Raw genomic sequence first — 25,829 nt, 5'->3', positions numbered from 1 at the left:
TACTCCGAACATGGATTTTATGTATAAACTTTCAATGGACAGTAATTGAAATGTTTTGATTCGGTAGTATAGACTGTCACTCATCCAAGTGCTTTCCATTCAAAGTGAAAATGGCAGCACCTCCAGAAAAGCTGTCCAAAGACGTCATCCTGTTGCATGACAATGCCTCGCCACACTCTGCAGGTGAAACAATGGCAACCCAGACCTCTTTAGGCATTCAGGTGCGGCTCCATCCACCCTATTCGCTGACCTGGTTCCATCTGACTATCATCTGTTGCCCCATATGAAAAGACACCTAAAGGGACAACGATTTGTAACATGATGACGCCTTTGGAGAGCTTTTCTGGAGGTTCTGCCATTTTCACTTTGGACCTGAAAAACAAAGGGAAGTTAAAATCATGGAAAGTCGATTTTTGCACCATTACATATTGAAGAATTGGCCATTGCACCCTGCAAATTTCAGCATCCTAGCTCAATTATTTCTGGGTAATGCCCAATACTTATCAGCACCCCCACGTAACGCTGCTTGATTTTCCGTTTCATTGGATTACATTAATGAACTGGCATATTAGATTTGTTTCTTAGGCATTTTGTGAATGCGTCTTCTTGGATGCCCTTCGCCTATAGTATTTATGGTCGAATTATGGTGATGAGGTTGTTTTGCCAGAATTTCAACCTTTCCTGTTGCATGTATTCAAATACCGTTTTTTTGTATATTACTTTTCTCATTTGAATATTAGGTACGTAAGAAATCCGTGATATATTGTTTGAAGTGTTTCAACATTTTATACGATTGGCTGGGATTGGAATCTTCTATCAATGTCCATGCGTAGCGGAGGTTGAAAAATATTGAAAGGAATTGTTTGCGCAATTGGATATTGTTGTAACTTTATCATCGGGAGCAACAATGGTTCGTTTTGCTGTCATGGTTCTTCCAGGCAATGCGTGAAGCATGTCGGAAGGGTATAATTGCTGGTCGACCCCGAACAACGCGAGCTGGAACCCAGCTGTTGGGTCAAAGGTTTGCAGGCACTACATGCGTGGCAATTGCCTTTACGGAAGACGATGCAAATTCCTGCATCCAGGTTCCAGCGACGGTCAAACTAGCGACAAAGCTTCCAGCTGGAATCAGAGAAAGTGCCCCATTGGTTATTATGCCACCTCGGATCAAGAGTGGCTCAGCCGGTACGGATACGACTGGGTAGCGAGTCCGGAATTCGTCCCAGCCGGGAAGACCGTCACGCGGACCTACTCCCAAGTCGTCGACCCGCTCTGCAAACCCGGGTTCCAGGAGCAGCGGGTTCAATGTCCCTGCGCACTGTCCGGCGAGTGCGTGTACGGGTCTCTGTGCTCCTTTCTCCACGGCGACCTGTGCGACATCTGCGGGGTGAGGTGTCTGAACCCTTTCGACCAGCTGCAGCGAGACAGGCATCGGAAAGAGTGCATGAAGAGGATTGAGAAAGATATGGAGCTATCGTTTGCCATCGCTAGATCGAAGGACAAGACTTGCGGGATCTGCCTCGAGGTGGTGGTCGACAAGGAGAAGCAGAACGACAGGAGGTTCGGGATCCTACCCAACTGCAGCCACTGCTTCTGCCTCTGCTGCATCAGGAAGTGGAGACAAGCTGAGGACCTCGACTCTAAAGTCGTGAAGTCTTGCCCGGAGTGTCGCGTCAAGTCAGATTTCATCTGCCCGAGCAAGTACTGGGTCGACACCGCAGAGGACAAGCTCCAGCTGATCAACAGCTACAAGAGGGCCATGAGCGCCAAGAACTGCAAGTACTTCAATAAGGGAAGAGGCAAGTGCCCGTTCGGCAACGAGTGCTTCTACCTCCACGCATTACCCGACGGCACCAAAGTGGACGTGGGTCCTCCCAGGAGAGCGAGGAGACAGAACGCCGACGGCGACTTCACGTTCTACGAGTACTTCACGCTGTGGGACTATCTGGAGGAGCGGAACGGACTATCCGAGGAGATTCGAGAGATGCTGAACGACTTCGATTTCGAATCGGACGACGAGTCGGACTGGTCAGAGTTCGATTTCGTTTTGCAGTGAAATTTCTGGTTTGCTGAGAATCTGTTCGGAATGACTTTCGTGTAGCAAACCTACTTGTACTTGAAATTCTCTTTAGTTTTAACCCAAAAGTGAAATTTGAAGAGGACTTTTTTTTAAATTAGCAATTGGAAAACTTACTTGTACTGAACTTATCGCTTTTCCTTTTAATAAAAAAAACTGGTTACTTTGTTCAACGTGGGTTTACTTGATCCCCTTAGGAAACTCCGGTAAAAACTGAGTATATTTTCTTCCACCACGAATATCTTGAATTTCAATTTTTGAATTATGAATTTAAAATTTTGGGTGCGTCAGCAATTAGGCTATTTTGGATAGCGGTCGTGCCATCTGCACGCTATGCGGCGAAGAGGAGACGAGGGATCACAGTCTGCTTGAGTATGTTCTGTCGGCGTCCCTCAGACAACGCAAATGAGGGACTAAACAAGGGACAGCATTGAGCAGACAATCTCTTTTAGATAAAAGCAAAGCCCTGGGTTCTTATTTACATGCAGTCTGTATGGAGCACAGAAAGATGGTACAAGGGGTCAGTGAGAGTGAAGGATACGAATGTGTATAGTTGTGAAGGTAGTGACATGTTTTATTTAAACATTGTTTCTAAAAATTCTAATGTATGATTAATGGGGTATAGGTTTAAGGTGGGGTGTATATATAATAATGTACGATACGCACAGCCCAAGGGCTTGTATTTTAAATGTTAATAAATATCTTATCATGTCAAATTGTTTCTTCCCAAAGTGCACTGCGTGGACGTCAAATTGAATATCATCCATTGTTCGTTCATTCAACGCTATCTGTTGATCTAATGTTAATTTGGACGATGCTTGGTGCACACCATTGTACAAGATATTAGCAGAGAGAGGGACGGGGTTGTTCACGACCTGTGAGTATAGTTCCACAGCGGCGGAAGTCAGAATGGATATCGAAGCGTGCGTCATGCTGTGCAAATAGTCCGTTTACCGTAATACACACGGATCCCTTCACACGGTGTAACACGATGCTGAGGCCATCTGTTAGTAGGAAGAACAAGCTGTAAAACAGTCTAGTGTTTCCGAATTATCTGCCTGGATTGGATTTGCAACCCTGATGGCACTACTCTGAAAAGATTTCAACGTTACCCAGAGTTGCCAACTCGAAGTATAAAAAGTTTAATAAAAAAGGAAATTAGTGTACCATAAAAAAAGAAGTTATACAGGGTTTCCCCTATAGACCTAGATCTACAGTATAACGTGAGATCCGAACCAACGTGCCTCCAATTGGCATCGAACCCGAAACTCCTTGATTACCAATCGATGACGTTACAACTACGCCTTCTCCCCGCTGGTGTGGTGTAACGTTGTGGTCTTCTTATCAACAATCGTCAAATAGCAATAACATATAGACTAAATAGATTATCTGGGGGAAAATGCATGAAGAAACAAAGTCTGGGCATTTGAGAGGGGCATTCTCCCCAACTGCCCCTCCACCTGCTTTATTGCCATTCTCCACGCCTTCCGATTTTGACTCAAAACGCAAAACCTGTTCAATTCCACTCAAGACTTTTCTCTTTTACCAGTTCGCACGCAACTGCATGCGAATTTTTTTCCGTCCCAAGACAGTGTTGCCACAACCAGTTACAAAAATTCTCTTTCTGATTACAAAATTTCTCTTCTTCATATATTGGGTTGGCAAGTAAGTTCCCGCCGTTTTTTTTTATTGGAAAAATCTCTATGACATTAAATACGTTTGGCACGAAGGTGTACATCATGCGAAAGAGAATATATTGTTGTACCTAAATTTATGTTTCTTTGTTACTAAGACACATTTTCTTGTTATTTACAGATCATTAAAATGGAATGTCAAGTTGAGAAGAATGAACATTTTCGACACCTCCTCCTTTTTGCCTTTAATCAAGGTTCTAAGGCCGCAGAAGCTGCTCGCAACATTTGTGCTGTGTATGGAGTGGGTGCTATAGCTGAAAGAACCGCCTGTGATTGGTATGCGAAGTTCAAAAAAGGAAATTTTGACCTCAAAGACGCATCTCGTTCTGGCCGTCCAGTTGAGTTCGATGAAGAGCGATTGAACCACCTGTTGCATGAAAATCCGCGTCAAACAACAAGGGAACTGGCAGAGACAATGGGTTGCTCCCACACTACTGTAGAGAAGCGTCTTCACTCGATGGGAAAGGTTCAGAAGTGTGGAGCATGGGTGCCTCACACTTTAAGTGTCACCAACAAAAATCAACGAGCCACAATCTCCGCTGGTTTGCTTGCTCGGCACCTTGCAATCCATGGACACAAGGAACGATTTCTTCACCGAATCGTTACTGGCGATGAAAAATGGTGCCTTTACATGAATATGAAGCGGCGTAAGGAATGGCTGGGCCCCGGGAAGCAACCGACCCCACGCGCGAAACAGGATGAAACTGATGCAGAATTGAGAGCTTGGTTGGATGACTTTTTCGAGTCTAAACCACGTGATTTCTACCGACGAGGTATTGAAAACCTTGTTGAACGTTGGCAAAACGTTGTAAACAGCACAGGAGAATACATTATTGATTAACTACTTGTATCTGTTTATTGAAAACTAACCTTTCAACACCTTCCTTAAAAAAACGGCGAGAACTTAGTTGCCAACCCAATAGAAATTCCCTTTATCTAAAATAATGGAATTGTGATGATAAACTTCACCAATTAGTAGGCTATTAATATTTCCATTATGTTGCAGAAGTATTAGGATTGTTTGTATAAAATAAATTAATACGGGAATAACAAACAATATTTGCACTTTGCAAATAATATACGAAATATAATATTCTCACAACAGTTACAGATATGAAATTTAAAATAACTTTAAAAGATAATTGGAAGATATCGATTTGAATCAAAAGTAACTCTGATATCTTCAATTTCCCCAGCACTTCTTCCTTGTCAAGTTTTAAAAAATCCCCAAATTTCCCTCCACCGAGGGAAATTTCCCTTAACGTGGCAACACTGCTCCAAGCTTTTGTAAACACGAAACAGCAAAGGCCGAGATCTGGCAACGCCGCACCGGAAGAAGCAGGAAAAGATAGATCAGTCCCTGGACAGAGGGCGCACGTGTTGCTCACAATGGAACTATTAATCCGATCTCTCTCTCTCTCTCTCTCTCTCTCTCTCTCCCCTGTCCTTCTTGGGTCTCCAAGAGCACGCATATACGCCCACTTATATAATTGGCCACGAAAAAAGGGGTAGAGTGCAATTTGTGATACTGTAATATGGGGGAGATGAAATGTGATATGGTTCGAAGTGGCTGTACAGAGAATGTTTCAGGACGTGGGCGTCAGGGAGTGTGGGGTTGGAGACTAAAGTTTCATATTTCAAACAGTAAATACAGGGCCTTCCCTATGTCTCTCTGTAATCAAGGGATCACGAGTTCGATCCCTGGTGGATACATATCTTACATTGGTCCGGAAGCCACTTTAAAACAGCAGGTCCAGCTTGCCCTATCGAAACATAAAGTGGACTCGATGCTAGGGGTCCCGGGTTCGAATCCTGGTCTGGCCGTGGATGTTTTTTTTAATGCCCCTTCATCAATTTTATCATTATTATCAGTCATTCTCATTTTCTCGATAGCGAAAAGTGGTAGAAAACCGAAGTAAAATAAAACAAATCAATCAATCAATCGTCCTCCTCCGTAGCCGAGCGGGTCGACCTCCGTGGCATAGTGGTTAGCAGAGCGCGCTACAACACCAGGGGTTCTGGGTTCGAATCCCGGGTAAGGCATGGGTATTTGTGTTCGTCCAGTTGATAAGAAACAAAGAAAAGTGTAAGAACTGAAAAAGTGTAAAAGTGAGAAAAAGAGTGAATGGTGGGGGATACCTCCGTGTAGGGGGTATTTCCTTAAAAAAAAAAAAGCGGGTTAAGGCGTTCACTCGTCTTGAGATCGTTCGCTGCGGGACGGCGTAGGTTCGAATCCGGCTCTCGTCGGAATTTATTCGGCCTACGTATAGGGTGGCAACCCACTATCGTGAGGAAATTGGGGAGCTCCGAGTGAGTGAGCGTAATCCGGTCACGGAGACCTACTATAAAGGCTAGGGATACGTCGGGCTGACCCCCCGACTATTCCAATACTGGTTGCAGATCTCCACGCTTAGAGGTGACGAAGGAAAGCGTGGGAGGGAGACCGGCAGTCGGTAGGTATGCCTAGGCCCTTCATGTGCTGTTGCGCGACGGATTTTAATCAATCAATCAATGGTACAGATTGTATCAAACTGAAGTAGTATTTTTTTAGAAGGCAGTAGTGTTTTTTGGGGGGACACCTCCCACAGTAAAAAAATGTGGACATCTATGTTTCAGAGTGAGCTGCAGATCATCCTTGTAGGGGTGGAATTGGAGGGCATACAAATATCCTCGTGACAAGTTATACAATAACATTTATAATGAGATTTTAATTTAATAACTAACTCACACATACACAGTCGAACACTACTTGTTCCACATAGTGAATTCTGAGACAATGGCTAACACTGTCTTTAAAAGAGGAGTAGCAAGAGCAACAAAATACCCACTCACCCCTTCAGTGACGTGCCCAAGATTTTCGAAAGGCAGGGGTTATTATGTACACTTTTTCTGGTAGTCAGCCCTTATTTCGCCGTCTTTTCCAACCTTTGTGAGCCAAAGGGTGGGTTATAACCCCCACCAACCCCCTCTTGGGCAAGCCAATGCACCCTTTCATATTTGAAGTATGTGTGTGTGTATGTAACACTTATTATTTTAACACTCAATATGTTGATAACAATATTCAAGACCAGCTGGCCACGCACCCCCAACCCTTAAAGAGGGATAGTGCGGGCTACCGTTGGGTACTGGCTGAGATCTGCATTCTGGGAGGCTAACGAGACTCTGGAGCCTAGACCTCTGTAGGATTCGTGTTCTCTGTCCATGAGTGATTGTCACTTCATCTAGTCCCATCATTACCGTAGCGATTAGTCAAAGAAGCAGAAAGGAGACTTAAAGTAGCTTTATGAGAGTAGGGCAATCGCCCCCCTTCCTCCGAAGCGACGGAATGCCACCAGCAGTGGCGTTAGCAAGGGGTGGACGAAGTGGGCGACCGCCCGTGGTCTCGCGTCCTACGGGTTGATACGAAAAATATAATAAATAGAAGTGAGAAAAAATTATGAAAAATAATAATTTCTGTGCACAATAAAATTTAAACATTCTGTTCTTATATGGCTTTAAATTCTAGTTTAACATTATAATTTTTATGAATACATCAAATCACAGGCGTAACATACAGACGGCTGAGCACTAAGCCTAAGGGAGCCCGAAAAATACTAAAAATGATTCTCGTATTTCTCATATGAAACAATTACGCAAAAATTGACGACAACTTACGTGGACACTTTTATCCATTTATTCTTTTTTTGAATAAAAAAAAACACTTTGTCTTGTCTTTTCTTCTTTCTCTTGACCTTCAACTACCGATTTTAATGTGTTAACTTAACAATAAAGTTTACTATATTTACGGCATAGGCGTGCGCAGACCCTCTGATTAGGGTGTGCAAGACCCTTCATGAAAGTTCAGTCGTGAAAGAAAAACCTCCTCATTTTATCTCACTGTTTTAGTTTCATTGCGTTGATGGGTATATGCATATACATACATACATATATAATAATAATAATAATATTATATATATATATACATACACATACATACATACACACACACACACATACATACATACATATATATAATGCAGCAACATACAGGCACCATAACGAATCCAAATTTTTGCAAACTGAAAACAATATTGATTTATTATGACACAAAAAATTTCACAGGACGCCATGGCATCCTCTTTTATAATTTTTAAAATTTAGATCGTTCGGCGCCCAGGGCCAACTTTCCTCTAGCTACGGTTCTGAATTTGAGAAGACTGAAAGAAAAGCAGAAATTGCGAGCGAAGCGAGCAAGAAAATTTTACGAAATTTATTTTTATTTGAATAAAATTTTATATCAAGGGGTGCAATTGCCCATTTGTGCCCCCTGCAGGTGCTTTTGACCGTCTGGAAGAAATAATGCAAGAAAAACGTGAGAACTAAATCCATCTTTAGTATCCTTTTGTCCTGCTACTCATAGATACTACTAGTCTTGCTTTCTTTTACCTCAATGTTTGCCCCCCTAGAATTGATTTTCGTCCAAGGTTTGTGAAGGGCAATGCCCCATGCCCCCTGTGGTTGCGCCACTGCACTCCCTTCCCTGTAGTTGCTTTGAACTTCAATCGGCTTGAAAATACTTGATTTTCTTTAAGAGTATAATATCATTTAATACCGGCGATAAGGTTCCTCTCCACTAAATTTCTAGGTGAAAGGACCGTAATAATGCAGGGACATGTCTGGAAGGGAGGGGGCAAGGATGGCCACACCCCGCCTTAGAAATCGAATGTCAACTAAAAGTATATATTTCACACGTAGAATTTGATTTCAGTCACTGTAATTTACATTAATGCGATAATTTCAAATTCAAGTGGTGTTTTTTGAGGGGGTAACACTATTATCGGGGTAATATGCTCCATGGAAAAATACCTTACTTATCCCTCCGTGGAAACATCTGTGGACGTCCATGATTAGGGGGGGGGCAATTGCCTCCCCTTCCCGCCCCCCCCCCCGTGGGCACGCCTATGATTTAAGGATATCTCACTTATGTCTTAGTGTCTGAAGAACATCTTTAAAAATGTACTATTAGAACTACTTAGTTTAAAGAAAATTCCAGCAGTGTGTTACAAGAATATACCTCTGCCAAGAGTAAATTTCTCCGTCGCATATTATAAAATAATTTTCGTCAATAATTTATTATCATTATTGAAATATGATAATCTACTGATGTATCCCTGAAGATTTTGTATGGATTCACATTGAGATTTCAAATTTAAAGAAGGGATGGGGGCCTTGCGATATGTTGCTACGGCGCTGGCCACCAGCAAAATGTTTCTATTACAGAACAGATTCTGCAATTTCTCATTTAAGATGTTCTCTAAACTGAGTTATTTAACACTCACTCCTTTTCTATAACAAACCCAATATACTATTTGTCAAGAAACGACTTTACATACCACGTAGCAAATATTCAGATGAAAAAAAAATTTAGATGTCAGGAGTGGGATTCGAACCCACGCCCGGAAGACCGGACTGCGACCTGAACGCAGCGCCTTAGACCGCTCGGCCATCCTGACTTGTGTCACTAACATTGAGACATTACGTGACAGCGGCAGAGCTAGTATAAACTTTCAAGAGAGAAAATTGAAGGAGTTTCAACATTAATCAGTAACGGAAAGCATTGGTTACGATAAATAAGTCATTTGGGCCTATCCAAAATAGGACTGGCTCTTCCCCCTACAGATTTTAGAAAAGTAAAAAAAAAATTGATTATAATTATATAATTCCTTCATTATCACGATATAACTCTGTCCTCACCTTCGAGTCACTGAGAGTTTTTGAGCACGCTCTCCGTTCTGGCCCCTTTCGAAATGTATTGTGGCGTCGCTGGTTGGGAGGGGGGGACTAAGGGAAGGTAGTGACTAAAAAGGCAATTATGAAATAAATAAGATTGAAGACAAAATAACTGTGATAGCCTTGTCTTTTCGTCGTGTAGGCTTTGGCGAGATATGACTAGATTTAGTTGCTAGCGTACGCAGGAGGGGGAGCTAATGTGGCTGCAGCCCCCTCCGTAATTTTAAGAAAATCAGTTTTTTGAAATGGAACCAGTAAACCACTCGGTGAAAAAACAAAGTAGTATGCAAACACACTTAAAATGACCCCCGGGTTTTCATTTTAGTCTGAATAACTTTTAAAACGCAAGTCAAAAACAGTAATAATATTGTAACGCCATCCCCTCTAGAAATCAGCTTTGTTATCCACCCATACAAACTCGGCCCCTCCGAAAAAAGATCTGGGTACGCCAGTGGACTCTATTAGTCTATTTGCGCATAAAGTCAAGAGGCGGAGTTGCCTATTCTCTGTCTACTGTAAGAACGAAGGCAATGTAAACAACTACGCGCCCAGGACCTCTTGATTACAAGGCGACTGGCGGACGTTCTGGGGATGTGGTGGTCTCATTGCTTCAGGAAAATTACTTGAAGTTAGATATGTGTAATGAAGCAACGCAGCTAGATATTTTGACGCCCTAGGCAGGATTGTGATTTGGGACCCTTCCCCCCCCCCCCGCACTACCAAGCAACAGACATTTCATGTGCGTCCTTCGATATTTTCTTCTGATGCCATGGTTTGCAATATTTACATTCTGCAAGTTTTGAAATGAAGAAGAAAATCTCATAAAAAAATAAGGCAGGTTATACAGGGTGAGTCAAAAGTCCCTTAACACCCCCTATAAAATGTAAAGCAGTTATGCTGAGCCCAATTGGTCATGATAGAAACAGGTTAGGCCCAGGGGAAACCATAGTTGTGTGTGTCAAGTCGAGACCCGCCATATTGTTGGCCGCCATATTGAATTATACACTCCAACATTTTAAATGGGAAGGGGGTGGTGTAATATATCAAATCAGGCTAGAATTTCACGAGAAATAAAGTGTTGAAGGTTTTTTCGGCGTATTTTTAACCAGTAAAAAGTTATGAACGAACGCATCGAGATCATACTGGCTTGTCTGGAACAAGTACAGTGTGACGCTTCAATTGGAAGGAAAAGGCCTTCACAGTGACAAAGCTAATGTATTTGAAGATCCTTAATTTGAATTTCTGGTGAATAAAAGTGATTGTCAACACAATACTTAAACCTCGTCTTTACACAACTCAGCAGTAGAAGCATGTTGTTTACAGCATCTTTTCCGGTGTACTAAGAAACAGAAACAAATTCGCAAACTCCATGAAAATTAAACCTTTGAGTTCTGACACAGAGGTAATGAGTATGAGTTAGTACGTAGCATTAATGCAATCGCTAACTTAATTGCTACATTAAAATAACAATTGTTCATAAAACTAACCATAACGGTGGCTCGGCGTAGCCAGGGTTTTATTTTTTGGATAGGGATCTCAGAGAAAAACATTTCGGGCAAGAAGAGAATGTCAGTAAGTAAGCATAATGTTAAATATATATCTGTAAATCTATAACTTCGTATTAACCCCATAAATGGAAAAAGGTTTATGATAGAAATATTTTTGTGACGTGGTCGCACAGGGAATGTCATGTACTGAGTTGAATGGTGACATCTATTTTCACGTGGTGAAACTATGTAGGGTTCACTTCATTACTTAAAAATCTTCAATGGGAACAAGGGTCGAGTTCAGGCCATTCGGTTTAGCTTGAGCTCTGGCCTTCAGCTGCGCAGAAGCCTGCCGTCAGCGCGAAGAAGCGAGAGTTCCACTGAGAGCAGAGTTGCTAACTGCCTTAACAATTAACTATATCCATAATTTGACTTCAGAGCTTATTGGTATTCGGTGTTCGGTACTTACTGCATATTTTTAAGAAGCGACAGTTTGAGAAGGTGATAGTTCAAGGGGAAAAAAAGGGCGATGATTATTTTTGTCGGTGAAACCCCCATTGATTAAGCCCCTCGGCGAAAAAGGCACCCTCCCTCTCTGGGGGAGGGGCAGATCGTGTTACCACGAGTAAGCTGATTGTTGACCTGCGTTGCTTAGGGTGGTTTATTCAACGGAAGCTGAGGTGAAAACTGAAATGAATATTAGAGAAAGCAAAGTGATTCATAGTTGAGATATTATCTTAATGTGCATAAGTTTATAAAGAAAGAAGCTGACAGTGGTCTTTCGTTGAACGTGAAACAAGTGCAAAAGGGTGTTTCTGCAGCTACTGATATGTCAGTAAGTACTTTGAAACGAAAATGATCGCTACAAAGTAACTGGGAAGGGATTAGTATCGCCTAACAAACCACGCAGATGAAATAAATGTAAAAGTGATGTGGACGAATTTGACTAGTGTGTTATTCGTAGAACAATTGACGAATTTCACGATCATGAAGGACAGCGTGCTACTTTACATGCGTAAGTAATTTTCTTAACGACACAAGAGCATATAGCTTTGCCAGTTTCATGTCTAGTAGAATTGTAACTTCAGCGTATTGCAACACTGCTCCTATGAGTCACGTGACGTCTTCTGCAGACCACAAACCTTTCCCGCTTTGCGCATGCCAGAGCTCAGGCTAAACCGAATGCGCTGTAACACCCCGTATGTGTTCCTTCTCCCCTTACCTCTGTCTAGTGTAAATTTGACTTTCTCTTTTTTTAATGGTGCCCTAGGCTTCAGCCCCCCCCCCTCCCTCCTAGCCTACCCCTTGCTTCGGGCCGGGCAGAATGTATCGAATTGGCCACGAAATGTTACTGTTGAAAAATTCCTTTACGGAAGAAATTATTGAAGAATCTGAGTTTCAACATTCACAGAGAAGGGAGGGGAAGGTAACCGAGACATAGGGAGAGGAATACCGAAGCGACAGACGACAAGCGACACGCGTCGCTTGAGGCTAACACTCTGTAATGAACGCAATCTTTCCAACCAAAGAGACACGAGAAGCTGCACTTATCGCTCGGACTTGGCCATTTACTCAATGACATGCATCGTGGCGCCTCGGCCTGTCGTAGGGGCATGCGTGGTGAATATTTTGATTTAGACTGAAGGGGGCCCGTGTCGCTGCTTGCCGCATAGCTGGAAACGAACTTTCGAAATTAAACAACCTTTCGTACTTAAGTGTTGCGACAAGCGGCACGTGCCGCTTGTTGCTTCCGTGTCACTCGGACTTCCCCGTTTTCTTATCGTTTTGTCTCGCGCATGCGCCGTAAACATTTTTCTACATACTGGGGGCGTGCCCGTATCGCTTGTCAATTCTGTGTGAAATTCCTGTGTCCCGTGTCATTTGTCACGTATCGCTTATCACCTAAGTGTGAGAGCTCCCTAAGGGTTTGCAGGCACGAAGCCAGGGGGTGAACTCGGGGGGTTGAAGCCCCCTCCGAAATCGTACAAATGTTTCGTTGTAAATATTGTACAGTGGTAATTAATGTTACTTCCTTAGCAGGATTACACATCTTGTATAAGAAAATATATATCCAGGACTTCTACCACTCACTTTTTCGCTTGTACAGTCACGGACACTTCTGGGTTGTAATGATTCTATTGAGAGTCAATGGTATTGTTACAACCCAAGAGTGTCCGTGACTGTACAAGGCGGCTGCTGATAAACGATGAAGCCCCACGCAAATGAAATTTTGGCTACGGGCCTCAGGGCTTGTATAACTAGTTGATAGTACTTCTGCTTTTGAAGTACTCGTGCAATCATGTTCGCTTGTACGTTTGGCAACAACAGGTCGCAGGCGCCAGACCACTCAGTGGCGGGAACTTTACCACGACAAACTTTCTGGACAATAACAGCTCGTTCATCGTTCCGATAAACCTAAACAAACGAAAGTGTGACGTAACATAACAGAAACTGCAAACGCATTGTGGGATCACAAGAAGGCTTCGAAAGGGGTTGTTTACGTCGCATATTCGCATAGCGTGTGGAGAGCACGTTGCAAGTCACGTGGCGGGAGAAAGAGAGACAGGAAGGAATTAAAACTGTCGTGACACCTGGCAGGGCATGAAATATGGCAACGTCGCGAATTGCGAGTGCTTCCAAAGAGACAGGTGTTCGCTCGCTTCCACGCAGAAAGGTCAGTTGCTTTTATTCTACGATTTCATTAGGACCTCTGCTTCAGAGGCCATGCATGGTTCTTAGAATCTTCCCTCTAACACCCCCACTGGAATCTCGCATTGTTATTTCAAATTAGGAAAAAAGCATATCATTTTTGTAACCAATAAACTTCACTTGATTGACATTTCAACAGAAAATACAGGAAGCAAGTGAGAACTTCATGTATTCATACTTTACAACTGAATCTTTTCAATAAATGGTTTCATAAGTTTTCATTGATTTTTTTATCTTTTTCTTACTTTTCGTCGCTTTTCTGCCACTTTTGAATATTCGCGACGTTGAGGATGAGTGATGATAAAAATAATGAAGGGACACAATCTTGCACACAGTCCAAGGTTGGAACCCTGGTCCCCTGAAGTCGTAGCGCGCTGTGTTATGAGTTTTCATAATTCCAAACAGTGGCGTGCCCAAAGGGGGGTTGATGGGGGGTATTAACTCCCCTTTGGTCTAGTATTCCTAAAAAAAAAGAAAGATAAACGTCAAAGGCAGGAAAATGTGGCAAAATGAGGGCTGACTACAAAAAAAAAGTATCTTATACGTACCCTACCCCCTTTTAGAAAATCCTGGACACGCCACTGATTCCAAAAATGATAGGACTAACACCTAAAATTACCCCATACCCTTCAAAGATTTTCCTGAACGAAATGTGTAAAATTTCACAACATAATGTAACAACCGTGCTTAACTATTATATCAAGCAGAAGTGAAGTATATACAGCAATGTCTCGATAATCCGAGGCCAAATTAATAAACAAAAATAAATCCGAGATTTCTTCTGACAAGTGTTGAGATAAGATTATTGAATAGCAAGAAAGTCAGTTGAAGAAAAATAAAGTTTATAGTTACATTTTCTGTATATTATTTTAGGATAGTGCACGTACATTTTGTCAGTTACAATTGAAAGCAGTATGCTCCCAATATAATGCCTGTGCAAGTTTGGCGGAAATAAAAAGCCCTCGATTATACAAGATGCCGAACAAGTATATTTGATTTGAATTTTATTTAGCGTCACTTTTCTGCCACTTTTGGCTAATCGTGATGATGAGGATGTTTGATGATATATAACTGAAGAAGGGAAACTCACAATGAACACACTTGCCTATGCTGGGATTCGACCCTGGACCGCTGGCATTCGTAGCGCGCTGTGCTAACCACTCAGTCAGGGAGATCGGCGAACAAGTATATTTTGATTATTAAATTTTAAGTACCCGGAACGTCTTTCGGGGAAGGGGGGGTCGAACGCATTGGAACCCCCCTTGAATCGCCGCAGCCGAATTGCGCACACTTTAGATCCAGAATTGCGCACAAATCTCACTGACCTGTTTTGCGCACAGATTTTGATCGAACATTGCCACTTCGATAGCTTTAAAGTCTGTGCGCAAAACTGTTTTTTCTTTAGACAAGAAGAGAGAGAAAAATTAGAAATAAAATAGTAAATCTCTTAAGGATTAAATAAAAAAATATAATTTGGCCAGTAAATGTAGCAAGTCAAGATACAATTTTCATACCAATTTACATAATACAGTAAGTCACTATTGATGTTTTCAAGATACAATTTTGATACTCAAACTCAAAAGTTAGGTTAGGTTAGGTTAATGACTGCACAACAAACACTTCTGTCAATCGAAGCTCGTGACCTTCGGTACAAATACGGAGATACACCGACCATTACATTCTAGTCCACCAATCAGGTTCATCCTCTATGCCTATCTAATGCTACCCTTCCATCAAAAACACGTGTAAGTCCACACACACACAAACAAACAACAGAAATGAGAACGGCTTGAGAACATTTTACATCTGACAACATCGCCTCATTTTTTGTGCGCAATCCTGTACATTGTGACAGCTTGTCAACGGCTTATCAGATACCACTGATAAAACCGGAAAAGTGTGCGCAATCCGGCTGTAGCCCCCTTAAATACGTCCCTGCACCGGTTGCGTCCTAATTGCGAACAGTGCCTGAATCGTCCTAATTGCGAACACATAGAGCTGAAAACCTGTTTTTAAAAACAAGTAAGGGTAAGCCACGAGAATTCTGGCCTTTGCCAGCACCGAAGGAAGAGAGACTTTGAAGACCCAAACACATTCTTTTATGGATGAAACGTTCAAAAGCTGTGCTAGCCAGTTTTCTTAGATATACATCATACATGCAGACTTGGGCAGTACGATTTTAGAAGCAAATGTTGTACAGTCTTTGCGTTTCCACCAGACAAGAAGAAAGACATTTACTTACGATTGTTTCGATTAATCTTGAGGGAAATACCAGAGTGGAAACGGTAAACATTGACTTCGAGGCTGCTGCTATTTCTGGTTTAAAAGAGGTTTTTACCACGATTAACATTCACGGTTGTTTTTTCACTTTACACAAAGTCTTTGAAGTAAAGTTTAAGAAATTCGCATGACTACATCTTACAATGAAGATGAAGAAATAAAGAGGAGCATCCGTTTGTGAGCGTCTTTAGCTTTTCTGAACTTAGATCTTGAAGAAGGATGGCTTCGTATTTACGAGCCAGCTCCTCGTAATGAGAACCTTGTGAAGTTCTTCGACTATTTTGTGGGCCGGTGGCTCGAAAGATATGTGGAACTGTTTCAACAGGAGGCACCGGACAAATAATGCAGTGGAGGGATGGAATCATAAAATCAATTTATTGGTAGGCCATATCCAAGAGTGGCAGAGCTCATTAAATGCTTAGAGGTTGAGGAAAGAAAAGTCAAATTATATAATTATTACAATGGAATTTAACTTGAAAGGTGTCAAGCGGAAGAAAATATATGTTTTGTAGGACAAGAGGATAGCAAGAAGCACCGACAAATACAAGGAGATTGTTAATATCCCTATTTTCTTTAAGAACAATATCATATGTTTTGAAATTTGACTAGGTAACATTCAGCGTATTATTAATTGACAAAGTCATTAATTGTATTATTAATTAAATAAGCTTATTTTTGTACAATATGTAAAATGTATAGCCATATAATGTATGTACATCGACGAAAGATTGGCCTCCCCGATGGCGCAGTGGTAGCGTCGTCGCCTTGCAATCAAGGGGTACCGGGTTCGATACCCGGTGGAGGCACAAGTGGTTCGGATCCCACTTTAATCTGTAGGTCCAGTCCCGATTAGCCTTACTGTGCATAAAGTGGACTTAAAACAACAAATCTAATCAAATCGACGAAGGCTTTAATCATGTAGGATTTTATGTTACAACTGACATGTTTCAATTTGAGATGCAACTTGTACACCACCAGTGACCCACAGGCCACTGACCAGTTTCAAGTCTGGCACCGAGTCTCTCTTAAAATATTGTTAAAAGGACTCAGGAAATTGAGAGAAAGTTGTAGGTCACAAGGCAGAAAATGTGTTCGCAATTAGGACGCACCCCTTCGAGTGTATTCCTGTTCAGGCAGGAAGTGTTCGCAATTAGGACGACACCCCCTGCACCGTGCATATCGATGGCTTGAACCTTACAAAGAACCTTGAACCAATAAGAGCCAAGGGGAAAAGGGGGGGGGGGAATGAGGTGATTAATAAATTAACACAGGCAACAGCTGATCCTGGGAAAATACTCCGAGCATAGGTGCTGCCCTCTGGGAATCACGTGAGGGAGTTAATTTAATCTAAACGTTACATCCGCCTCCTTTTTCTTGAAAAGAAACGTGTCCCTGTTGTTTATTTTTAATGAAATTCCGCCTGTAGGCCCTTCTGTGCTACCGTAGCTGCTAACAGGGTTAATGCCCCCTCGGGGCACGAGCCCGCTCTGCTGGGGCTGATTATCCTAGGATTGAACCCCGTTGCAGTGTTTGTCAATGTTGCCAGCAGCGTTTCCGCAATATCTCTAGCTGCATCGGTGGCGACACCACACTCCAAAGTGGCAAACGAACGAACTTGACCTCAATGCTGAACGAGCGGTTAGGGACAGCATTAGCACCTTGGGAAATACATGCTAACTGCACCACACCTGACCAACCTAACCTATCCACGTAGGCATATAATAGCATAAATAAGCATGTAAACAGCTTTGTTTATTTAAGCTATTATCTGCATACGTGGATAGGTTAGGCAGCCCAGGTTTGGTGCTGTTACGGGGGCAATTCCCCCTTCCTTGATTTCAGATTTTACAAGCACAGTAACAGTTACCATGCAACCACCATAAAATAGTGATCATGGTTGTTTTTGAACTATTAATGTCTATTACATAACTATAAATAACGTAATTTTAATGATTTAGTTTTATAATGCACATAACTGAAATGTATAATCATCATCTGTCATAATGCATGATAAAGTATTCAAATTTTAATAAAAACTGTTGTGTTTGTGTTGATATTCTAAGCAACCAGCATCATATTTCTCATTCTGCAGCCCCGTAAGCAGGATTGTTTTTGGAGTACTGCACTGCACTTGTGTCTGTACCGTGACACAATCGAATGTTTAGTAGTTTTAGAAGAAAAAGTTACGGTCTTCTTCTCTGTCGCCCTCCCGATGGCATAGTGGTAACGCCGTCGACTTGTAAACAACGAGTCCTGGGTTGGATACACTGTGTAGGCGCGTATTGGTTCGGATCCTGCTTCAAACTGTAGGCCCAGTCCCGATTAGCCTGAGCACAACCCGTGGCGCCGTGAGGGCCTGTGCCTACCTACGTCACTCCTGTGGGAGATCATCCAACCATTTATGGAGTGACGTGTGGTCAGCACGACGAACCCTTCAGTCGTTGTTGTGAATTTCCTCACGGTTGTGGGAGGCCACCGGTCGCATACACAGACCGAATCTCAGGAGAAAAGCTGTTACGCTTCCCCCAGGAGACTCAAACCTGCGCACGTCGGGATTGCCAGAGCACGAAGTGAATTTCAAACGTTGTCTCTCCTTCTCAGATTCATTCATTGATTTGGCTTATTTTATTTCGCTTTTCTGCCGCCCTTAGCTAATCGCAAAGATGAGGATGAGTAATGATATGATGAAACTGATGAAGGGACACTCACACAGAACGCCCATGACCAATCTTCGGATCCGAACCCGGGAACTTTGGCATCGTAACGCGCTGTAGAGTCCGAGTGCATTCGGAACATCTCCAGCTGACTGCGCGAGTCCAGCCAGCGAGCCTACGAGCAGTGTACAGCGTGATAGCTATAGGCGCAGAGTAGAGATGACGTCAGGGGTTCACTTCTTGATTGGAGGCGTCGGGAGTTATGACTCGCTCCCAAGGTGCAAGCGCAGAACGGCCAGAGCTGTTACGGAACAAATCTTACTCTACAATCCACTCCCCACGGAGGTCGTCTTCTCTCTCTTTGAACTTGTACTGAAGAAAAGTATGGATTTTTCGTTGTGCCATTGTTTAACATAGTACACTTTGGGATGCATTTTTCGAGCAGTCCCGGGTTGAATCCCGGTGGACAACGACTTGAGAGGGAGGGTCCAAGGGGATCCGGACTCCACCCGAAAGACTTACAAAGTACTAAATTAAATAATGAAAATAATACAATAACTAAAATTAAATAATGAAAATATACGAGTTGCTTAATCGAGGATTATTTGACTTTGAATAACAGTAGCAAAAAACATTTATGCAAGATCTATTACTACCTATAATAACATGCATAAAATATTACCATGAACTTTACTCTTCGTGAACTGCATCTAACATCCTTTCTGATATTCAATAAATATTCAATTCTTTATCTATTTAACATTAATTTCCTTGTCATGGCAGTTGTTTTTTATACAAATCTTGCCGACCTTAGCTATATCAATGTAAGCTAGATTTGGCGTTATTTAAAGTCCACTTTATGCACAGTAAGGCTAATCGGGACTGGACCTACAGTTTATAGTGGGATCCGAACCTCGAGGAGGCTCTATGTAAGCGAGATAATGAATATGTGCTGTTATATCTTATACAGTGTTTTTGCCTATTCATGTAATAAAAATATATTAATAAATTTGAATATTTTAATTAATACTATTGTCAATTATAATTATTTTAATTTAAATATTATTATTATTTTGAGACACTTGGTTCGGACTCCCCCCTCCCCAAAATATATTTCTAGATACATGCCTGCCGATGGGAGCTCCAACAGTCCAGTCTCGAGTAACTCAGTATAGGTGGGTTTCATGTGACGTCAGGATGCGCACAGCCGCCATGTTTGCGTCTAATTACGTATAGCACAATGCAACAATTTGTGACGTAGGTGAAACGCACCTATATTGAGAACAATTAAGAAGCCTTTTGAAGTAGCGGGCTCCGGTCTACAAAGGCAGAAAACAACGGAGATGAAATTCGCTCAGGGGCGGCTTAAGGGCAGGAGAACACCAAACCGGTGTGTCCTCCTTGAGTAGCGGCGCCAAAGCCTTAATTTTATTTATATAAACGGGCTATTTATTTAAGAAAAAGTTGTTATAAACCGGATAACATCAGATGGAAAGAAAGTTTTGAAAAATAATCATAGATGACAGCACAACATAAAAGAATATAAATAAAATATTGGAGGATAAGTATCGATTTAGTGACAGTAGAAATATCATAAATAGATGTAGAAAATACGAAAACAATGGCATAAAAATATATGATAGATGGAAAGGAAAATGAAATTGGTTTTCATCATTCAACAAGTTAAAGCATATATTCAGTTGTTAGGCATGCATACAGAAGTATTTTATGATGTGAATGCAGTGTTAAAATAGTTCAATCATAGCGATACGCTCTGGTTCAATATAGCGTTCGTCTTAAACATGAACGAATTTAAAATATTGCTGCAAAGGAATACACATGGCAGACAAAAAACAGTATTCTATTGTGAATATTTTAGCACCAGAATCTGATAGAAGATATATAATATTTACAACACTTTCCCTTCACTCCTTTCAATATAACAAAAACTGCCATTTCTAAATTTATGATCTGTCATCTTCCCTGCACATATTTCAAGTATTTTTTTCTATTATTATCTTCGCTTCAATTTTCATTGCTCTTTTCCCATACGCTCTCAATCCTTTCCTCTCCCACTCCCGTCTATCTTCATTTTCCCCTCCCCATCGCAATACCCGTCTCTTTTCCGCTGAAAATATGTGACGCATAATCGAATACCCCGGAGCGCTGTGTAAAGGGAAATGTAACTCAATCACAGCGCGGAAGCTTCCATCATCTCTCGCCGAGATGGCACTGCGGTCGCTACCGCCCACAGTTACGTCATAAATTTGCTCTGATCGGATGGAGAGACGGATGAAGTGTTTTCAATTTTCATGACGTGGGGAAATATGCTTGTGTGCAAATCGGTGTTTACCTTTTGTGTCGAGCATGGGGAGAAATTTACTTATACTTCGCTGGAGATAGCAAACTACGAAGTAACAATATGTTTATTATGTACAAATACATAAATATCAGTGGCGTATACTGAGTCTAAGGCCTGGTTTTCTGACTACGTCACGTGGTCCTAGGCTATGAATATAAATCAGGTTGCCAACTCATAAGAAATCAGGTTGCCAACTCACAAGAAATCAGGTTGCCAACTCACAAGAAATCAGGTTGCCAACTCACAAGAAATCAGGTTGCCAACTCACAAGAAATCAGGTTGCAAACTACAGAATCACCATCATCATTTCACTGATATGAATTTGCAATATCTGATCGATTTCTCTCCTGTATTTTATTCTGTATACTTCAGGCTTCGCAGATAGCCGAGCAAGCCTAGAATATACGCTCCTGATAAATATGTTATACAACGGGCATGTATCCAGAATAGCAAGGCCAGCACTTCTGACCCATTTAAATTGCAAAACATTATAATTTTCTGAGTTTTCCTTCCACCATCTTACGAGAATCAGCCAACAGGCCCACAATATCTTTCAATTCAGAAATGGAAATTCTTAGCACCCTCTCGTGGCAAGATGAGAAAATGGAACTGAAGGGGAAAGAATTAAAGGACGAAAACAGGAACAAAGAAATAGGGAAAGAAAGAAAGAGAGAAAATAAATAGGATAGAGAAATAGAGAAAGGAAGAGAGCAAAATAAAGAAGGGGAGAACACGCATGCAGAAGGGAGGAGAGAAAAAGTAAGACAATAAGGATAAGTAGAAAGAGAGGGAAAAGAAATAGAACAGAGAAATAGAGAAGACAGCGATAAGGAGAGGAAGGAGAGCAGGGAAAGGAACGGAAATAGAGAAAATCAGGAAATGGAGAGGGAAATCGGGAGAGAAATGGGGAAAACAGAGCGAAAGGAAGAAAAGTGGAGCCGAAGGGAGAAAGAGAGAAGAGGGGAGAGAGAAAGTGATAAAATTGAGATAAAAGTAAAGGAAAAAAGAGAGAGAAAGCGATAAAAATCGAAAGAGAGAGAGAGAGAGAGTGGAAAAGAATAATAGAGGGTGAAAGAGAAAAACAAGGCAGATGTAATATAAATAGAGAAACGAAGCAAGCGAAAAGCAAAAGGACGAGAGAAGGTGCATTTTAAAGCCATGACTGCAGAAGCAGTATTCATCTGAAAATATTAAATATCCCGTCCGCTCTTAAGCTATGCCACTACTAGGCTAGCCTAACGGTAAGTCGTAGCACAGAAAAGGTAAATTTATAAATTTACCTTCTCTGTGGTCGTAGGATCAAGTCCTAGTCCTTTGTACAAAATTAACTCTAGTAACAAAAATTAATAACAACAGTGATTATACAATAAAATGTAACATATTTGTTTTATCATCATGTTTTGTTACTTGTCAAGTAACAGCAATTTAAAATTCTTTTTTTTTAAAAAAAAAAATCCAATAAAATTCCACACCAGGGATCGAACCTGAATCCTTGATTACACGACCCTTTCATGTTAAGTCAGGATGGCCGAGCGGTCTAAGGCGCTGCGTTCAGGTCGCAGTCCGGTCTTCCGGGCGTGGGTTCGAATCCCACTCCTGACACTTATACTTTTTATTCTGAGCTAAGCATTGTTTTAAGTGGTCTCGAAGATTTGCCATGTGGTGTTTTTCGCAATTGCTTTGACGAATGACCGATAAAGATAAGTAGGGAGAAAAATAGAGAAAAGAAGAGACGTATAAGAAGAGGAGGAGAGGGGGAAGGAACGGAAATAGAGACTAAAGATAATCCTAGATCTGTCCTTTTCAAAAGCATTTGTTGGTAATTTTCTGCAGAACGGATCAAGAAGGTGGTACTTAGTAATTACACACGTTCCCAGAGTAGGTGGTCTCAGATGGGAATTTTCCCCAAGAATATAAAATGGGAATTTTCCCCAAGAATATAGCGGCTCTGGGGTTCACCTAGCAACTGGGTCCTCCTCGATGGTGTTGCGGTAACGTCATCGCCTTGTAGTCAAGGGGTCCCGGCTTTCATTAACAATTTATTTCCTATTAAACAATCTCATTCTGTAAATATCAATGTTCACCTATTAAAAACAAAATTATTATTCGTTATGCTTTTTGTATAAAGGGAATATTTTCAACTTTTGGAAATCTATCAAAATATGTCTGAATTTTCACTTTTTGATACTACATACAATTTATTATTGCAAACTTCAGTATATATTTTATTATTTATTATTAAATTCTAAAATATGCTTAGGTTATAAAGAAGTTTACATTAGTGTAACTGAAGAATTTTTGACAATCCATTACAAGTAAACAATAAATACATTTTTGAAAGTTCCTGCTGATATGATAATAAAAAACTCAATATGCTGACCAAGGCAGAATTTATTCTATTTTAAAACATAAACTAAACGTTACGTTTCAACCTTCTAGCAAGGTCTTCTTCAGACTCTGTACCAAATACAAATAATAATTTTGTATAATAATTTTGTATTTGGTACAGAGTCTGAAGAAGACCTTGCTAGAAGGTTGAAACGTAACGTTTAGTTTATGTTTTAAAATAGAATAAATTCTGCCTTGGTCAGCATATTGAGTTTTTGATCCGTAGTCGAGCGGGTTAAGGCGTTCACTCGTCTTGAGATCGTTCGCTGCGGGACGGCGTAGGTTCGAATCCGGCTCTGGTCGGAATTTATTCGGCCTACGTATAGGGCCGGTGGCAACCCACCATCGTGAGGAAATTGGGGAGCTCCGAGTGAGTGAGCGTAATCCGGTCACGGAGACCTACTATAACGGCTGGGGATACGTCGGGCCGACCCCCCGACTATTCCAATACTGGTTGAAGATCTCCACGCTTAGAGGTGACGAAGGAAAGTGTGGGAGGGAGACCGGCAGTCGGTAGGTAAGCCAAGGCCCTTCATGGGCTGTCGCGCTAAGGATTATATTATATTATATTATATGTATTTGATATAAAATGTTTACTAAATCAATCAGGGGGGTGTTGAACCCGTAAAACCCTAATATATGGCAACGTATAGGGTTTGATTTTATTTTCATGGGTTAAAATAATATTAAGTGAAAGATGACACTCCGCAAACGCAATCAACGAGCGCGAAACAAAGGAGTCCGTAAAAGAATTACCACAGGAAGAGAACTAAGCCTTATAAGAAACTCGCAAATCACAAGGTGTGGTTGCCTGGAAGGCAAAAGTGGACGCGTGTGAAAGAGACGAACACAATGAAAAAAGAATGAAAAGACGTGCTTGGCGCCCTATAAGGAAGCGGACGTTAGAACCAGTCGCCGAACCAGGGCCAAACACGGCAGAGATTGTTCCATTCCAGTCAGTGTTGCTGCACAAAGGGAAATTTCCTTCACTAAAGGGAAATTTCTCTCCCTAAAGGGAAACTTTGGATAAAATATAAGGTGAAAAGGGAAAAAGGTGAATTTTATTTTTAAAAACTAAGATTGCTTGAAATTTTGAAGATATTTGCCTCATACATTGGATCCAAACTCCCTGGAAATATGAAACACATTTTCCTTCTCTTTTGTCATTATTTTGTTCCCTTAGATTGGGCTATAATTAAATAACATTTGACTAGGGAACAATCTTTACCTAATTCACTTCCACATATAATATCAACCTAAAATGAACTAACAGAATTGCATTAATTTCTTTAAAAAACATTTACATTTGCTCTTCTGCCATTTTTAGCTAGTCGTGAAGATGAGGATGAGTAATGATAAGATAAATGGATGAAAAGACAATGACCACACAAAACACTAGCCCACACAGGATTATACTGGCTAAATAGTCCAGACGCCAGGGCCTCGTTAGTATGCATAATGCAATCCAGGGTGTACTACGTGGAAGAGAAGGTAACATTTAGATGTCTTCAGAAAGAATCACACCCACAGGCATCAACTTAAGATAAATTCTGTGGGGGGGGGGGGACAAGGTAAATTTTGGGGGGAGCAAGATCCGCATTAACAATACTTTATATATGTAAATATACATCAAATATGTCCTCATCCCTAATAATATTAACTGTTACTGATTTTTTTTCATATTTCGTATATTTTTCGCAAAGTGTGGAATTCGGTATTCCTAAATTTACTTTTGTTTTTCTTTCCTTATTTTCAATCAATCCTAATAGTTTTGCATTTTTATTACTGTGGGGAATATGGAAGTAATAATAGTAATAAAAATAGAGTTCTGTGATCACAAATTCAATTTTTCTAAGAAGGGAAAATTTATATGAAAAAGGGAAATTTTGTATCTGGGAAAGGGAAATTTTGCAATCTGACAACACTGATTCCAGCTAAGGTTTTCCACGAGTGGGTACTAATCGTGGGCGGGAAAGCCTTGCCGTAGCCCCGGGAGCTACGTAAACTGTGGCCGATACCCGACCGAAAAATGCGCAGTGTTTTTGACCTTTCATGCTCGTTGATACTAGATACATTTACTTCCTTTGTTTTAACTGAACCTCCAGGACAGATGTTCTTGGAGGCGAGAACGAGAGATACTTTCAAAAACACGAACATATTGTCTCGTCTCCAGGACACTTAAGAACACATATGGCCAGGCCGGGATTCGAACCCGCAACTAGATCGTGGGTCGATTAGGCGACCAGTGACCATCCAAAATTAGAAGAATATTTGGTAGTACTTTCACCTCCCCATATCCATCCATGTAAATATTGATCCGAATTGCCAAATAACCGTTCTATTTCTAATTTCACTCCGACACCTCTCCAAGTAGACCACGACGATGAGGTTAGAAGATCATCTGATGAT

The 25,829-nt window shown here is 41.3% G+C and overlaps 1 protein-coding gene, 2 non-coding genes and 1 pseudogene across 3 annotated transcripts; 3 read left to right on the top strand and 1 right to left on the bottom strand.

Moving 5' to 3' along the window:
• Positions 1-934: 934 nt before the first annotated feature.
• On the top strand, positions 935-2,250 carry LOC145981825 (putative E3 ubiquitin-protein ligase makorin-1 pseudogene; annotated as a pseudogene).
• Positions 2,251-3,901: 1,651 nt separating this feature from the next.
• On the top strand, positions 3,902-4,612 carry LOC145981902 (histone-lysine N-methyltransferase SETMAR-like). Its single transcript, XM_083115396.1, has one exon. It carries the CDS (start codon positions 3,902-3,904, stop codon positions 4,610-4,612), a length of 711 nt encoding a protein of 236 aa, XP_082971522.1.
• A 4,567-nt stretch (positions 4,613-9,179) lies between these two features.
• On the bottom strand, positions 9,180-9,263 carry TRNAL-CAG (transfer RNA leucine (anticodon CAG)). Its single transcript has one exon. It is a non-coding gene; the product is annotated as a tRNA-Leu (tRNA).
• Positions 9,264-22,550: 13,287 nt separating this feature from the next.
• TRNAL-CAG (transfer RNA leucine (anticodon CAG)) lies at positions 22,551-22,634 on the top strand. Its single transcript has one exon. It is a non-coding gene; the product is annotated as a tRNA-Leu (tRNA).
• The last annotated feature ends 3,195 nt before the right edge of the window (positions 22,635-25,829 follow it).

The sequence above is a fragment of the Lepisma saccharinum genome, chromosome 30, assembly GCF_977018435.1.
Source record: "Lepisma saccharinum chromosome 30, izLepSacc3.1, whole genome shotgun sequence".
Taxonomy (NCBI): Eukaryota; Metazoa; Arthropoda; class Insecta; order Zygentoma; family Lepismatidae; genus Lepisma; species Lepisma saccharinum.
Note: the sequence above shows the minus strand (reverse complement) of the source record. Positions and strands in the feature narration are given on the sequence as shown.

Bases quoted from the DNA above. Each gene is read 5' to 3' on its own strand.
- LOC145981902 (XM_083115396.1), top strand. From the start codon at position 3,902: ATGGAATGTCAAGTTGAGAAGAATGAACATTTTCGACACCTCCTCCTT.